General features: G+C 39.8%; 2 protein-coding genes across 2 annotated transcripts; one reads left to right on the top strand and one right to left on the bottom strand.

The window, feature by feature from the left end:
• Window positions 1–10: 10 nt before the first annotated feature.
• LOC109991684 (hyaluronidase-5-like) lies at window positions 11–5,307 on the top strand. The gene is made up of 7 exons (XM_065951619.1): window positions 11–16; window positions 104–270; window positions 362–530; window positions 618–836; window positions 933–1,091; window positions 1,575–1,664; window positions 2,684–5,307. Exons 1-7 carry the CDS (start codon window positions 11–13, stop codon window positions 3,119–3,121), a joined length of 1,248 nt encoding a protein of 415 aa, XP_065807691.1. The 3' UTR covers window positions 3,122–5,307.
• Window positions 5,308–5,805: 498 nt separating this feature from the next.
• Window positions 5,806–10,192, bottom strand: tmem229a (transmembrane protein 229A). The gene has a single exon (XM_020644033.3). The coding sequence runs from the start codon at window positions 9,773–9,775 to the stop codon at window positions 8,681–8,683; it is 1,095 nt and encodes a 364-aa protein (XP_020499689.1). The 5' UTR covers window positions 9,776–10,192; the 3' UTR covers window positions 5,806–8,680.
• Between the last annotated feature and the right edge of the window lie 8,023 nt (window positions 10,193–18,215).

Genomic DNA, 18,215 nt, shown 5'->3' with positions numbered 1-18,215 from the left:
ACATCTTTAAATGGAGGTTTAAAGCTGTTCTCCCTCTTGAAAATGTACTTATTTAAAATATATTCTAAGGTTGACTCACTCCCTGCTTCTGGTTCTGCTGCAGGTCCCAGATCAGTTCCTGTCTCTGTTCTACACAGACCGATTGGGTCTTTACCCACATGTAGACCTCAAAAGGAAAAAACTGTACAATGGAGGCATCCCTCAGAGAGGTAACCTGAAAGCCAGTTTGACGAAGGCCAAGGAAGACATTAACTACTACATCCCATTCAAGTGAGCCTTTATAATGTAATTTCACTTCTTTTTTTTTTAAATAGAGAAAAACATTAGACGCTGATCTTTTTACCTCTTCCTCATCCTCCAGGACAAGCCAGGGCTTGGCTGTGATAGACTGGGAGGAATGGCGCCCTCTATGGGACAGAAACTGGGGCACTAAGAGAATCTACCAGACTTTATCCGTGGCCCATATATCACAGAAAAACCTGTGCTTTACAGAAGAGCAGGCCATAGAGATATCCAAACAGCAATTTCAGGTCAGAACTGACAGTGAAGATTAAATTCTGAGAAGATATTACATAATTAGGGATTAGTCCTCTATTCTCATTTTCATTCTATTTTAGGTGGCAGCAAAGAGTTTCATGTCAGGGACATTGGCCTTGGGCAGAGCAATGAGACCCAACTATCTCTGGGGCTTCTACCTCTTTCCTAACTGTTACAATAATGGCTGGGAGCATCCAGACTACACAGGCCAATGCTCTGAGAAGGTGAAGAGGCAGAATGATGAGCTGCTCTGGCTGTGGGAGTCAAGCACCGCCCTCTTCCCTTCTGTCTACCTGCAGGTTGGGCTAACATTGTGGAGCAAAAGTTACCCCTGATTTTATTTTGTATGATATTGAAATTGTATATCCTTTCCCCGCATCCTTGCACTGTTTCAGGTCTCTCTGGCAGACAATCCCAAAGCCGCCCTGATGGTGAGATACAATATCCAGGAAGCTCTGAGAGTTTCTGCCCTGCCCAGAGGGAATGCCACCGCACCTGTATTTGTTTACATGCGACCTGTCTTTGCGGACCAGAACAAACGCTTCCTTAGCCAGGTAAACGAGAGGAATTCAAATGTTAATTTGTTTTTAAATTTATGATGCATTCTCAGATGTATTATGCCATAGAGACACTTCTTTGGGAAACCATTAGTTCCAATTCAGAACCCCTTCACTGTTTGATCAATTATTAAATCTGCAATAAAGACTACCCTTTAGAAATGGCTCATTACCCAGCAACCACTCCAAACACTAGATTAGATACATCTTAGGTTACTTCTTCATCCCAGCAGTGAGGTGTTTTCAGCCTCAGGTCAAGTTTGAAGAGGAGTCTGGTTTCTTGGTGTAATAACACACTGCTAATGTGGTAATCCTGATCCTCTTTTGTCACCTTGTAAAATGTTTTTCTAGGAAAATGGGAACAGTGCAGATGTCTGTGCTGCGTTTGTCTCACTGTTGTTTGTCTTAGTGTAAATATCTCTGGAAGTTTTCGTGTGTTTACAAAAAAAAAAGAATGAATATTGTACTCTTTGACCCCAGGTAGACTTAGTCAGAACTATCGGTGAGAGTGCAGCAGTGGGAGCCTCTGGAGCTGTGATGTGGGGGGCCAGCGCTGACTTCAATGACCAGGTAACATAAAACAGCAGACCTCCAGTGGACTGCTGAAGGACATGACATAGAACTGATAGCAAGGGGTCTGACCAGAGACATTGTGTTCAGTTAGATTGACAACACATGGGGCAGAACAAGTACTGATGGATTGTGTTGATTGTTGATCAGTAATCCACAGCACTTTAATCAAGATTAGCTTGATGATAGGGACTTTCACTGGAATACAAGTTATAATTTCTACAGTTAAATTTTGCCAGGCTGGGAGCAGAGCCCCTCTTTACTAAACATATTGCTATGAACTTCACAAGACCCTCAAGAAATAAAAAGTTTTCAGAAAATAAGCTTATTCACTCTCTTCCAAATAGTTTGAATACACAATTGATACCACTGAAGTGTCAGTTTGATATGAAGCTAATTTTGAATCAATAAGCATTGTACTAGAAGCCAGGGAGAAAATACCCCCCATCCCATGTCTAAAAAATAGCAAACTCTGCAAACAACTTTTAAGTTCTTGACTTAACAAGTCATTTGTTTGTTTAAGCTGTACAACAAACTGTTGCTTAGTTGGGTTTAGCTTGCACAGGACCTTTTCTTGTCTGGTGACTTCTTGAAGAATACGTTTGGAGGAGCACAATCTATCAAGCCTCAACTTGTTGTTTTTGCACAGGACAAATAATTGAGATATGACATGGCTATCCAGGCTAGCCTGGAAGTTTTTCCCTGTTCCCAGTCTTTAAGCTAAACTATCAATCATCCTGGCTTCTGCTTCATATTGGGCTGACAGATATGAAAAATATTTGATCTCTTCAGACTACTCTGGACAAGAATGCTAAAGAGAAATTGTTTTTATTAAGGATGTCAAACCATTAGTGTTATCGTTATATAACGTAGTTATATCAACATATTTAACTGCTGTGAACTTGACGAAATGTTCAGTTCCAGACATTCAGTCTTCCATACAATAAATTTATAGCCTATCAATATACATAGTATATTATTCTTGAAACTTTAACTACTCTCTTCCCTTCACTTCCCAGACATCTTGTGAAATGCTCTCTTCCTACCTCTCCTCCACCCTCAACCCCTACATCACTAATGTGACTTTGGCCGCCCAGCTCTGCAGCAATTTCCTGTGTCGAGGGAACGGCCGATGTGTCCGAAAAAAATCCAACTCCAACCACTACCTCCACCTAAACCCTGAGAATTTCAGGGTCATGTATGTTCAGAACCGCTACCTGGTCCTTGGGAGACCAACCTTGACAGACCTGAAGACTTTTAATAAAATGTTTACCTGTCAATGCTACAAAGGGCTCAACTGCTCTCCCAGGACGTATAAAGAGCTCTCCAAGACTCTGAAGTTTAGCATGAAGCAATGGCTATACCAGAAGGCCCACACTCTGAACACAGCTATGTTGGAGGATACACAACAAACTAGTTTTACTAAGAAGAGTGTTAAAAATAACTTCAATGTTTAGCTTTGGAAGAAAATCCTTGGGAACAGTTTTGTCTGATCTAAACTCTTTCTTTTCAGGAGATACACCACTTTAAGCAAAAATGACTATACATTTAAGATGGAGTGTGGCCGATAATGTACATGCTGTCCCTCTCTTTTTAATCTTAATGTTATTGCCTCTCATTTACCAAACACATTAGGTGACATAGTATATTAACGACTGCTCATCAGTGAGATCAAGATGATGCAAAAAGCATTACATCATCTACATAAAGCTAAAAGTAGCATACTATGACCATGGTCAACATGTTAGTATTTCCAGAAAGCAGGACTACCATGAGTGGTTTCCTGTACCATCAAACTTGCAAACAAATGTGGTTCTATATCAAGTTACCTGGCAATACTATTTCCATTAGGCTTTTGAATATGATTTGACTATATGTAAATAACTGAAAAGAAGGTGGGCCATGGAACAACAATGTTTCTGGTGTTGTTGTTGTTGTTGTTGTTGTTGTTGTTGTTGTTGTTATTAATCTTTGCTGTAACTGCTTTTCACTGAGCAAAGATTTTGGTTACAGAATTATTTTTAAAAGGTAGTTACCAAATTGCAAAGTCTTTCGTTTTTAAGTATTTAATTACTTATTCTGGTATTTACGTGCAGTCACAGCAACAGATGAAAATGTGATGTCTAATAGCATTAACACTGGTGGGTTCTAAGTCAAAAAGCTAGCTAACATTCTTAATATAATTCGTACACATTCTTTACCTTCAGTAACATGTCAAAATGACTTATACCTACATCTCCCTGACCTTTTTTTTTTTTTTGATAGTTTTGTTGATCAGTTAGGTCAGGGCACTCGTTTCCTTTCAAACTTTGATTTTGTTTAGCCTACTGTTATTCCAAGATATGCTAGCTACATCCAACCTCAACCCAAGCAGAGTGCTACTCATATAATTAAAAACACCTGTGTGGACACAGCCTTAAAAGCTGAATAAGTCATTTTTAGGTCACTAAAGGGCAGAATTTAAGCAGAAGTGTAACTTTTTCTTTCGATTTGTCAGCTAGCTAAGTTGTTAGAAAGCAGCAGTTAGAAAGGTATGTTTTCCGGGGAAGTAGTGCAACATAAGCTCTTTCTTGAGACGTGTTTCTGACCATAAAACAAACTAACGGAAGTCCAATACTCAATCTTATGTTTATTTTGGCCTTTAACTCCAAGAATAGTAAGTGGGGGTTTTAGCCAGCTAGCTAGAATGTTAATAAACTATTAGCTTACTTTGCCTGGCATTAACGGTTGAGCAAAATGTGTATTTTGTTTTTGTTGGAGCTTTATTTGTATCTTTGTTTTCTTTTCTTTTTTTGTGGCAAAAATAGCAGCCAGTTGCTGTAGAGCTGCATAGTTTGGTCAGCTAAGTGTATTCATCATTGTCACCTCTTTGACATTAAACATTTCTTTGATTCACAAACCTTACAGGTTCAGGACATGATTTCTTTTCCTGTTGTTGTGAAAGCGTCAATGAATGTGGATAATGTTTGTTTCTGGTTAAACAAATCTGTGGCTGTTTCAAATAGTTGCATCAAACTTCATTTTTCCTCTTCATGAATCATGTTTGCACACAGCAGCATTGTTTTCTTTAATTTGCTATTGCTAATGAGTCTAGATAGAGGAGTTGGTGTATGGTGTTCCCACTGTGGTGTTGTCAACGGATACTGTCGGTCATGAGTGTATTTACTGTGTCCTCAGGGTGTAGGGTGTTTGCTTGTCGCAATGATCTTGATAGTAGCATAAAGAGAGAGGGATAGATAGTACGGTTTAGCCACCAGATGGCTACTTATTGGTTGGGGTAACGGTATAGTTATTTTTGTCATTTGCTGTCACGACTTACACTAAAAACTTGTGCGTCATTTAATCTTTGCTTGTTGGAAAAAGTCTGAAACAGGTCATTGCTATGATATTTCTGTTATGCATGCAACCCACCAAACCAACAAACTCTCCACACAAACACAGGTTGCCTTGACAACGTTCTGTCTGTATAAATTACAGCAGAAAGCTGTATATTTTCCCCCAAAAGTTTAGGATCCAGACACATATCAGGTAAAATGTATAGTGTTTGTTGAACTGCCTTGATCTTCTTTATCTTGTTTTTTTTTTATATACTTTTTTTCACAATATGCCAAAGCAATGATGATACATAGCTTTTGTGTGTACCAGGAAGTGGTGTGTGTTTGTGAAAGAAAAAGGAACTTCATAAACTATTAAGCCAGTGCAACCTTTCATATAACCGGTTGCTCTTGTCTCTAGACTCGGTTGCTCAGACTTGTTTCATCATTGAGACAGTTGACAAGAAAATGCATGTCTGCAGTTGACAATAACATGTCAGTATTATGAGTCAGCCTTGCAGTGAAAGCCATTGAAAGTAGGTCACATCTCTGATTGATTTATTTTACTGGAACCTCTCGATGTTTTTGACAGCAGTTTGGTCATTTCTATCTCAGAAACTTACACAAAAGCAAAGTATGATATAAATAAATCAATTGTCTTATGGGAAATATAAAAGATGCACAAATTTATGCAAATTTTTAAGAACCTCAAAAGCGTTTCAAACACACAAAAAACAAACTAGCCACCTTTTGTTTTACATAAATGAATAAATTATACAATATCATATTTGTAAAAGTTAGCCACTTCATTCATAAACAGACAAGACTTTTCTTCAAGGCTTTATTGATTGCAAAAGTATACATAAACAGGAAAATAAATCTGGTTTCTCATTCTCATGTGAATAATTGGAACCAATTTAATAACTGAATGTTTAAACATGTTTTCCTGTCCCTCCCAAAGCATGAATGGGCATTCAATGATTACATGAACATTCATAAAATCTGACTTTTTCCTTAATTCAATAGATTCGTGCAAATATTCAGATTTCACAATTTTGATTAGCGCAAAATACTTTCAATTTTTGGAGAATTGTTAAAGGGCAGCTTCAGAAATGACCAGATTGACTCCAGAGTGTTGGAGTGAAATAGTTATCCACCAATCATGTTAGTAACATAACAAAGGGACTCGTATAGAGTGCGCTTTCAGAGATTTACCACCATTAGTCACAGTGTAAGGTACTTAGATAGGATATTTATTAAGGCAGAAGGCCATTGCAAAACTAATTTTGGATTCAGAATATGCGGTTGTAGTTTATCTGGTAGTCATTCCCTCTGGATTTTCCATATGTGTGTGTGTGTACATTATTAGCAACCATCCACAATGTTTGCTTTGACACAGGTTTCTCTGTCAGCACTCGTCTGCTTGTCACAGTGCACTGCAAGGCATGAAATACACTTGCTCAGTGTAAGTACTTTAAAAGTCATTTTGACTTGACAAGACCATAGCAACACACTAACCACAAATTCAGAGCTGTTTGACTTTGATTTGATTTGAACTACGCAGTATAGGAGCCTGTACATGTCACACCAAATGAAAGTACAATGTATCAGGTCTGAAGCTGAGTATATATAAATCGAACTGATGGATTGATCTGAGTTTGACAGATGGATTTTTTGAAAGTTATTTATAGCACTTTGTTTGTGTTGAATGTAAATAAAAAGTTGTGAATTTCATCAGCTTAAAGGACGAACGTGCAACTTTTTGATCCAGTGTAGACATCGCCCTTGAGCACCAGCATGAAACCAAAACAAACTGCTGTTTGGCGACACCTCCGTCCATTCTGAAGCCTCCTCTCTCCTCCAGCGGCACACCTCCAACCCCCCTCCAATCGCGTTCGCACCAAGGAGTAATCAAATGGAACGCACCATAATTGAGCACCATTATCTCTTAACAGTGGACAAAATTGTCCTTGACTTGAGCTGCAGTGGCCTGTGGCCTGCACTGTTGTAAATGGTAAGTGGTAAATGGACTTTTCTAGTCTTCTGACTACTCAAAGCGCTTTTACACATCATGTCACACCTACTCACTCATATCCATTCACACACTGATGGCAGAGGTTGCTATTTGGAGACAGGAAATGTTGGTAGGAGAGAATGGGGGATGACATGTAGTAAACGGCTGAGGTCAAATTCGAACCAACGGATGATGCGATGAGGACTGTTGTGCAACCCATGTAGCCTCTGTACATGGGGTGCAATACATAACCCCACATTGCATGTAAAATAAACACAGAATGACTGTGATCTAAAAATGCCTCGGTGACATTCAAATAAGCATCGAGTATGTTATTTTTCTTTTCTCTTGTCTTTGACTAAAACAGATTTTATACACAAGGGGAGGAACCAGCTGTCCTGTAAATGTAAACACGATGTAAACATGGCTCCGACATCAACACAGCTAGCAAGACTCTCGCTTCTCACTCATTGTAGACAGACATGAATCTAAGAGATCGTTAGATATATGGATATACTTAATTTCTGTTGTAAAATGTTGCACATTCTTCCTTTAAGTGACAATCCTTTCATTTCAACATATAGTCTTCCAATAATAATGATTTGTAAAACACTGCTGTGCTTTAAACAACAAAGAGCCTTGTGTGTCTGTTTGACTGTTTTCACAGTAAGGCACTCCAGTAAAGTTTGGTTCATGAAGTATTCACAGTAAAATCTCACTCTGCTTTGTGTTTTCTTACAGCTATAGGTTCTCTTGCTACATTTAGCACTGGGTTCATCTACTCAGATAGTTACCATGCATAGCACTGGGGTCTTATTAATAATAGGAAGATTACAATTTAAAAATTTTGAATTGAAGAAAAAGAAGTTAAGGGCATTTAGAAACTGCTTGCATGAAAGAAGACCGGTTCCACCCGCTTTCTTCTCTCCCTTAACCTACTCATTTTAAAAGGTTGAACTATAGGTGTCTATTTCTGAACACAGCTTAAAGCTTTTAAAACGGAGTATTCAATGTGTTGTGTTATTTAAACGTATCATCATGCAGATGTAAACTAGTCTATATCAGAAGCATGCAAGTGCAAATGGAAATGATGCAATCAATGAAACATTAACTACATCTGCCACAAAGACTTGAATGTTTAAGTTATATGAGGTCTTCAGTCGCAATCATTAAAAATAAATAAATCATCACACTACAAAGATAATGAGGATTATTAAAATATTAAGATATGAACTATATTTCACATCAAATACTTCAAAATGGCAGTTTTTAAATAGAATTTAAACAGGTTAGATAAATAAGTTAGGGTTAGTAAGTTACCTAGAAAAATCAGACACTCAACGGTTCCCTGGAAAATGTCTCATATGCGGTACTGGTAACAACTGCAAAGACTCCAGACTATAGTTTAAACTTGTTGAAAAATATGAATTGCACCAAGTGTTGTTTTCTTTATTCTAATTTTCCAACAAAATCAAAGAAATAAATACTTTGACATGTGGAAATGTAGCTGATATGTGGAGCTCGATACATTTTTAGTACCTGGGATTTTAGTTGCCATGCCAAACATGGTCCCACATAATCAGTCCTGCCCTTCTTACAGAATATCATAAATGTTGTTCATTTTAAAAGTAAAAATGACATTTTTTTTTTTAGATATTACATAGAAGTTGAACCTTCAAAAATATAAGTTAGAGTTGTTTTTTCTCCAGCTTCCCGTTGACTTCTCCATTCTCTTCACTGATTTCGTTCCCGGGTTTGCTGCACTTGACCCTCAGCAGCACATTGGACAGCACGTCCTGGTACAGGCTGAGGCAGACCCAGCCCGGCAGGTACAGGAGGGTGATGAGTCCCATGAAGTTGTACGGGAAATGGGAGTAGTCCCAGGAGCAGGCGTCAAACTGCCTCAAGGCCAGCCCCCAGCAGAACTCCCAGGTGTAGATGAAGCAGATGTAGATGGGGAGCCTCCTGGCCGTCCCCCACCCTCTGCTGAAGTGCAGGTGGAGGTAGAGCTTCTCCACCACGAAGCTGCAGCTCCCGTACATGAGGAAGGACCACAGGGATGTGTGTCCGCTGAGGGCACGGTCAGACTTCTCCACCAGGTTGAAAACCGCAGTGAAGATCACCTCGTCTAAGAAGCCGTGCATCCCGAAGAACAAGAATCGCACGAAGCCGGGGAGACCGTGAAGAGGCAGCCGAGCATGTGCGCGCTCCTCCGGGACTGGTTTCCTGGAGGGGCCGGCGGGGCAGGAGGAAGCTGGGTTATACTGCAGCTTTGACAGCCCCCTGTGGAAGACCTGGCTGAAATAAAGACTCAGGATGTAATGCACTGCAAGCTCGGTCCCTGACACCATCTTCACCTGCTCAGTGAAAGTATGAATATTCCCGATCAGGATCTGCAGCCCGATGTACACAGACGGGTAGAAAACCAGATGAAACACTACAGGCCGACCTCGGAAGCACCTCTTCTGAGAGTAGATCTTTTCCAACGCATAGTGGGTCAGTGAATGCATAATGCAGAGATAAGGAGAGGAAAAACCCACCAGTTTGGGGTCCCTAAATTGTAAAACTCGTTGCAATGACGAGAGCATGATATCCAGAGTCACGCCGTGCATCCCGTAGAAGTAAAGCCGCATCCAGCGCGGCAGCTCCCGCAGCGACTCCGCCGTGTCCTCGCTCTCTCCGCGTGGTTCTTCCCGGCGGGAGATTTGCGCTGTTTTAAGGCCACCAGCGGGGTCTCCTGAGCGGCCGTGAGGACCGTGTCTCCCCCGGCTGGCCATGATCATTCACTCTCTCTGCAAGGATTCAGCTGTCCTCTTCCCACATTATTGTTTTTTTCTGTTTGTTCCGCTACAGCTACAAGCAAATAAGCATCCTCCTGCACGGTGCAGAGTGAGTGCTGCCTTCACGTGCTCCACGGAAAAACCGTAAAGCCCACACACCTTGAGACGTTAGACATACCCCAACGGAGTTTTCAAAGTGGGCCTAAACAAACAAAAGTGCCAAAATGTATTGCGTGATATACCCTAATGTCTTACAGACTAGTTTAGTGCATTTCCTTCTTCCCACATTATTATTATTATTTTTTTTGCAAAGCACGTATTTTAAATTTCTATGAGGGAGCTGAGAAATGATGTCAGTTTCAGCAGCATTTTATAAAATGTAGAAGTATAGCAGCTTGGAGATGATAAAAAAAAACAAAACAATAAAAAGTAGCCTACATAAGGCCACTTTACACTTGAAATTAAAATTAAATCTGTAAAAAATAAATGACCAAAAGTTCAGGTGTGTCTGTCTTAAACATATTTCATAGTGCGATTTCTATTTTAGACAGTGTGGTTAAGTAAAACACACTAGGTCGTGCGTGCATTAGTTGCTGGGTCTCTTTTGCACCAAGCTAGCAGAGTTACTTAATTTCCCACAGCACCCAAAGGCAGCATCGATCAGGCTCTGATGGAGGAGGCGGTGTAGCTTTTTTTTCTGCGGTGGAGTCAGGACTGTCTCTGGCTCTGACTCGGCAATTAATTGAGCTCACGTCCCTGTGCGACATCCTGACGCTGTTTAATTACGAGCCATTAATGACACTTTGAGCAGATTAGTGCTGCTGGTACAGACCAACACTGCTCCCCAATAAAGTCATAAGTACAAAAGTCAATTAAGTCATCAATCATCTTTAATCAGATTTATTGACTCTACCATCATAGGTATTCATTCCAGATGTGTGTGAATAACACAGACTAATAGGTGGCCTGAATCATTTTTAAAAAAATGTCAGAGGAATGAATGTGCAGTGTTGATATTCTGCTTGGTTGCAAACAGGGCCCTTCAACACCCTCGACATACAAAGTTGCAAACGTTATTAAGGGATTTCCTGCCTGTCTTTGGTTTGTCTTTGTTTACGCCGTGCATCGTTGCTCTTGTCATGACTCTCACTCGTCTCGTATTGTTCTGCATCATATAATAAAAACTCAAAAAGAAAAAGAAGAAAACTGGATTGCAGATCAGGCATGATATCCTGATCCCAACTGCTTCCTCTAGTGGTTTCCTACTCAATGCTTTTAAACTTGCATCACTTTTGAATACATAAAAAAAATATATGTTTAATATAAATCCCCAAGATGAGACAAAGGTTAAACTGACGAGACAATAGAGAATCTATTTCAAGACTGTTCATGTAATGCTTTGGTACTAAATAAACTTAATAAAGAATGCTGAAGATGATCTTTAAAAGTGTACACTGACAAAAAAACATAGATTTTTCAATGCCCTCCCCCCCATTTACTGAACAGAAATAAACATTACAAACAAGACACACAAATTCTTTACACACGTGTCAGTAAATCAATATCACACTCGATGTTGAGCTATATACTGAATATTGCCACTTATCCAAAATCAGAGCACAGCCTTGAGTGCAATATTACACAACAGTTACACATGTTTAGTAAAACACATGATAAAACAGATGTTAATACAGACCTGACCCCCCCTCACCGCCTCCACTCTGTTACATTAAGGTGCACTCATAGGCATACTGTAAGTCTTTACAGTACATTCATATGCAGATGAGAAGGTATGCACTACACCTAGATGACCACAGAGGGGCACTGCTGTGTGCATGTGACCAAAATAGACAAATGGATACTGGAGATAAGGCTCATTTCCACCCCTGAGTGGCTTTTCATTACAGACTGCTTGGTGTCTCGCAAAAGGATTGGTTTACCTCTGGTGTGCTGAAAACATGCATTTTTGTATTTTACCTATTTGGTTACAGCCTTTTACATCTTTTCAAGTGTATTTATTCAACAGTATTTGTTTACTCTCTATGAGCACAATATGACGTCAGCCGGTCTTTCTTCCATGTCTCTGCCTAATCCCTTTGTGTGTATTCATGTTTGCTTTTGTGACTGATTTTGCTTGTGTATTTAGTTGGATGTGATTGCATAATAACAGGTCTGTTGTGTGTGTGTGCGTGTGTGTGTGTGTGTGTGTGTGTGTGTGCACTCAGAGGAAATAGAGATAGGAGTGGTCTTTCTGGGCTGCACAGATAGCAGCAGCAGTGTGTCTCTGCATGCTTTAAAAACTCTCAGAATCACTTGTGCACAGACTGAAGCCACACAGCCGTGACCCAGAACCATCACAGCTGATTCAGTGGCAAAAAACACTGCTCACATTTTTCAAACACCTCTGACACTGCTGCTGTAAATTTGTTAGCCTCCACTAAGTGCCCTGCTAGAGGTCACAACAGATATTATTCCTTGCCAGTTCTTCAGTGTAAGTAAAGATGCAAACGGTTCCAGACTAAAATGACTCTTGTGTTTATTTGTGTTGTGTGCTACAACAGTGAATCCAAGGCTGCATGTAGTGAAGTGAAGCTTAGCTCTACTGTAAATGCCTGTGGGTAGAAAAGTGTATGAAATTAAATGTTCAACAAAACACTTCTTAGGTCATTGTGGTTGACTTCAGACTCAGATATGAGATTTTTGGGGCGGATGCCGATGTCGATATTGGGGAGAAAAATAATCAGATACCGACATATTGGCTGATCTCTTTCTTAGATCTATGAAATCTGTAGAGATATACATTTACAAATGTATGGCATTGATTCTACAAAAGCGGTTATCAAACGCTTGTGGAAAAGATGTATTATGAAGACAAGATGGTCACTCAGCTGAAAAGTTACTGAGCATGCACCTGTGTCACCGCTTGACACTCTGGAGGGTGATAATGCTCGTTGTAATCATAAAGCACACTCTGCTGGTTTAATACAGATGATGAAAAAGATTCCTTTAGGGCCTGCAAACCCGCTTGTCAGTGTGGTTTGGCCTTTTAGTGTTTTGTTTTTTTTCTCTCATCAAGAGGTGATTGGAGCTTCTCACTGTGGTGTGGTTTAAATGCTGCATCATGTTGGTTGTGCTATTTGTGTAGTTCTCTGTCGTCTTGTAATATCTGCACACAGTTTTTGTCTCGTCTGTTATGTTCTCACCTCTTTCATTTCCTGTCTTGGGGAAGCCAAAATGCTTCCACACCTCCGATTTAAAAGACAGTTGAGCGTCCTCAATTTCAAAATCTTGCTCTGCAGCTGCCAACCACCTCTCCTCTACAGCTGCCGAAGCTCACGATATTACTGCAATTGGATTGGAGATTAAAAAACACTTTGTGATGTTTTCAAAATGACAGTCCAACCTGATCCAATGATTTCCATGTTAGGCATAGTTGGAGAGAAAAACAAGACCTTGTGTAACCTTGTTAGCACGGAGACAGATGCTTCTCCAGTGGAACACTCCTTGTTCCCAGAGCTGGAGATGTGATGCTGTAATTGTAGTTCATCACTTAAAGTGAAGCGCTGATGCTCTTTGTTATTCAGCTGCCTTCGTGTTGATGTTTGTTTTCTCAGTAAGTGCTGTAAGATGTTCTGTTTAAAAGTAAATAAAACCCATAAAAAAAAAAAACATGTTTGAAAGTGCTTTTGCGCTTTGTTTTAAAAAGTTGAACCAGACAGAATAAGTGTCACATGTCTGGCTTCATTGAAATAATCTTATTCTATAAAACCAGTCTGCTTCACTTTGCACTGAGTCTGAGTCAGCAGCAGAGATAGAGGAGGTCAGTGCTGCCTCATATATTGGATTCCTTTGTATTACTGTGGGCTATTCTACTGTTTCATTTCATTTATTTGAGTACAAAAAAAAACCTGCCAAAAATCCATGAGAATAGAAGATATCGTAATATAAGAAAATAAGATTTTACTTTAAAGAAAAATCAGATAAGTTCTTGCAGAGCTGTCAGATAGATCATGATGTTGCAGAATTATTTGTCAATCCCTGTGGGTGCTTGCTTCATAAACTAATCTTATATATAATGCCAAATCCCTGCCTCATTTTTTGGTGACTACAAGTCATGATTTTACACTTTAGCTTCTATTGTCTTTTAGTATTACTAAGCATGCAAACTGTGAAACACTGAATGTAGGTCAAACAATACAATCTAATTTTCACTGCCTGCTGTGGGTTGTTGTGTAAGAAAAAAGAGATTTGGTTATGAAGGAAGTTTGATACAATGTGCAATCTTTACATCATTTTCTTTAGATAATAGAGTTCTTAATAGTGATTTTTTTCCCTCTTTGGCAGCCAAGTGATGGATGTTGGGTATAACAATGGTGCAGAAATGTGAGACACTTTACACTGCCTGATTGGATCCATAAACAGAGTATTTGTTACATCATCCCATAACAGTGTAGCATCCCATTTACCCTTCATAGTATCAATTCAAACCACTTCAAACTGCTTGGTAAAAAACAAAATAAACCCTTTTTTGTGTGTCTTCAAATATTGTCTCCTCATGCTTGAACACAAGAGGGCAGCAGTGTGACACAATGTCACAGAGGCTTGGGTGGGCCTCTGTGACATTGAGGTGTTTTCATTCACAGAAATGAAATCAAACTGCTTTGCACGGGGCACATTTTGATGCTTGGTGCAATATGTGCAGACATTACAGCCAATCCAGGAAATGCAAATAACAGACGGTCTCTCTGGTGGCTTGAATGAATAGCCATTATGTATCATTGTGTACCCATGGAATTGCAATAATTTGCATGATTAAAATGTTAACAATGGAGGATACAGGCTTATTCTGGCGCTGGTTTTCATTGTGTATCTCTTAATTTCATTTTGGATCCTGCATGGTCAGACATCAAATCCTTCAGGCTTCGTTTACGTTTATAAGAGAGATGTAACTTCTAACGCCTGACAGCTTCTCCTCAACTGCATGTAGAACAGCATCATTGCCTTATTGGATTTATTTGTAAATCTCATTATGGTTTGTGATCAACTGTAAGATGAAGCTGCTTGATGTTTGATCGATGTGATGCTTGACCGAGTCCCGCAGGAAACGAACATGAGTCTCCCGCTCGTGCACTTAAAACGAGAACCTCTGAAAATGTAATTTCAGAAGCCATTTCCTCCAATTTGAGCCATTATTGAAAGGACCGCTGGCCTCTTGTATTGTCTCATACGGTCAGGTTGGGTAGGCTAATGAATGTGTGTGTATTTGTGTGTGTGTTGGAGCATGTGTGTGTCTATCAGCTCTACTGTGTGCGCTTTTATCTCTCTGTGATTTTCAACATTTAGCTTGTTTGTTTTTTAGATTTCTTTTTATAATGCTAGTGTGCCTGTTGCTTTTATCAGACAGTTTGCGTGTATGTATGTGTGTGTGTGTGTGTGTGTGTGTGTGTGTGTGTGTGTGTGTGTGTGTGTGAGTGTGTGCTTCCTCTTGAGATGGGAGGAGGAGGAAGAGGGGGGAGCATGAAGAGAGGATAAAGATCACTCCTCCCCAATAGGGGGTTTGCGTTATTCCCGTGAGTAGTTCTGGCTCTTGTTTGCAGTTTCTCCCTCATTAGGAATTCCAAGCGACCCCTCTGGGAACCTCCTGAACTCACCCGGTAACGTGGCAACACAACACCTTGACTCACCCTGCCTCAACCCTTCACCACTCACCTTGTCTCTCCTCGAAACGCTCCTCTCCTCGCACATCTTTTTTTTCCTCTCCTTATTCTAACTTCTTTTCTCTCTCATTCTCTCCTGTGTGAGTCCCAGTAGATCTACTTGTGTGATTAATCCCTCCGCCTTCACCATCCTCTCTTCACATCTCATTCTCCTCTCCTCCTCTCCTGTTACATCGCCTCACTCCTCTTCCTTGTAACCTTAGTGACCCTCCTTTTTAACCTTGTCATCTTAAATAACCCTTCCACCACCTCCTCCTCCTTTTCAAACCCCATCACCGTCACTCTAACCTCCATTTCCTCCTTTTTTAACCCCTGAACCTCCTCCCCCCCACATAGAGTCTATTGTCTTTTGTAAAAAAAAAACTTCTCCTCTTGTCAGCTGAATTGGTTACATTCTTCATACAAATAGATTGTTTTAATTCTCTCTCATACCGCCTCCCCCCAGCACGCACCTTTGTCAAACTTTTCCTTAGTCATCCTGTACTAGTTCCTCTGCTTGAGTGGGAGGAGGAAGTGGGCAAAGTTCTTGTGTTTAATTGTTTTATGCGTACTAAATAAACTAAATGTGTACAGGGTTTGAATCCAAGAGAAATAACACAATGGGAGCAAAAAAGTGTATTGCTATTTGTATCTAATCGCAATGTAAGCTGTCGCAATAAACACAAAGCAAAAGTCTGAATATATCAAATTGTGAACACTTTAAACGCTCTTACACCATTTTCATGACGTCGCTTTAAGTTTAAACTCAAGCTAACTATCAGCTACCCTCAGAGAATTTGTTGCAAATTTAGTGGTAAAAAAGAAAGTTTGATTTATTTTGAATTAACTATAGGAACGCCGCAAACAGCTATGGGTAAAGCTAAAGCTAATACCGATTCTTTAGCGTATAGGTTTATTTATCCTACTTCATATAATTAACACATTATCAGAAAATAGTATTGTGACTCCTCATATAGTGCCCGCCTTTGATAAAATAGACTTAAAGTTAAAAATAATTAAATTATGATTGTAAGATTGTGTAAAATGCCCATACTTAAGCTGATAGACACTCACTGCAATTGTTTGGAGCAACTTTTATTTTTTATATTGCAATATAAATCAAAGTAAGAAAATATATTGTATCATATCATATTGTATAAAATTGTATGGCATGTCACCATATTGTATAGTACTGTTTTGTACTATAACATATCATATCATATTGTTTGGATTTCTATATTACTGTAGTTTGGTGATACATGATTACTTTGCACATTTCTTTAAGTGTTCTTTGTTAAATTAAAACAGACATACTGTAGCATTTAACTTACAAACTGACTTTACAAGAATGTCTTTGTCATGGTGTTATTTTTTGTGGTGTTTTATTCTGCATTTGGTGTTACTTTGTGTTTTTCCCCTCCTCTTTCTGTTTTCTCTCTGGCAGTGTGTGTGAGTGCAGTGGAGGGCGTGGCTGGCTGAGCTGGGTCTCTGTAACCAGGAGAACCTGGTTGTGGTTAGGTCATCACTCTTTCCATAAAGACCAGTTACACCTCTCCAATGCCAGATTATCTCTTTGCACCTGCCTGTGAGCCTCACCACCTACCTGTGTTTTGGTTTGGCCTTGCTGCCTGAAGAGTTTCCAGCGCCAGCCAGCCCTCGGTTACCACCACCTGCTTTAAACTTTTTTTTTTTTACAACAATCTACATTAAACACCTTAAAGACTGACTTTGTGTCCGTTCTTGCATCATGGGGTCCATACTCTAAAACTCTAACATTACAGTCTTCATATTAAACTTTTTTAAATAATTATTTTTTGTGTTTTTGCTTCAATTACTCTTAAGGTTATTTACATTCTGCAAAAACCTCTTTGTATTTTCCTTTGTTCATCGTGTCTGCCATTAATCCCAAAATGAATCAAAATCAAATTACATGAACTCCAGATTCCCTGCAAACAATGCATGCCTAAAAAAATGCTAACTCTTTATTTTATTGTGTGTCATTGATATCTGTTTGCTTTTCACCTCTTGGAAACAGGACTTACATTTTAAACGCTTGCATCATTGCATTAGAGTAACAAACCAAAGCTTTTTTTTCATCCAGGGGGGATAGGATGAGAGGTTACGAGAAAGGCGTTAAAAAAGTTCTCAGGTCATTTCAAATGTGTCACTGGTTTTCCTTTTGTCTGAACCCCAATTTACCTTGTGACCTTTCCTTCTCCTGATCTGTCAGGTACAGATTCCTGCATTTACTCCAAACTTAATCTTCTGTTCCCGTGCGACCTCCTTTCCACACTCTAAGCCCCTCCCTACCGTCCTGTCGACTCACTCTGACAATTACAAGTCCTTTGTTCCCCCTTTGGCCTTTGCTCATCCCAATTACTCACCCTCTTTTTATATCTGCCTCTCCTCTCCTCTGCATGTTTAATCATCTCAGAGCAAACTCGGTTAGTTTGCTCAGAGCAGCACTCTAGATGCCCTTTGCGTACCTGTTGCCAGACAGTCTCTCCCTCTCCCCCTCTCTCTCTCTCTCTCTCTCTCTCTCCGTCTAGACAGTGGAAACAGCAGCAGAGCCGGATGGCATGATTCAAGTTTGCTCGCCTGGGTTTGGGATTCTGGTGAGAAATAAGTGTCTGCTTCATGGTTAGGGGACGAGGTGAAAATGTGCAGTGATGGAAGAAAAGAGGCAGAGTTATTTCAATGCTGGTAGCAGTGTCTTTATTCACATCTAATACTGCCAAAAATGTTTT

Source organism: Labrus bergylta, chromosome 23, assembly GCF_963930695.1.
Source record: "Labrus bergylta chromosome 23, fLabBer1.1, whole genome shotgun sequence".
NCBI lineage: Eukaryota > Metazoa > Chordata > Actinopteri > Labriformes > Labridae > Labrus > Labrus bergylta.
The sequence above is the reverse complement of the archived record's forward strand: the minus strand, read 5'-3'. Positions and strand labels throughout refer to the sequence as shown.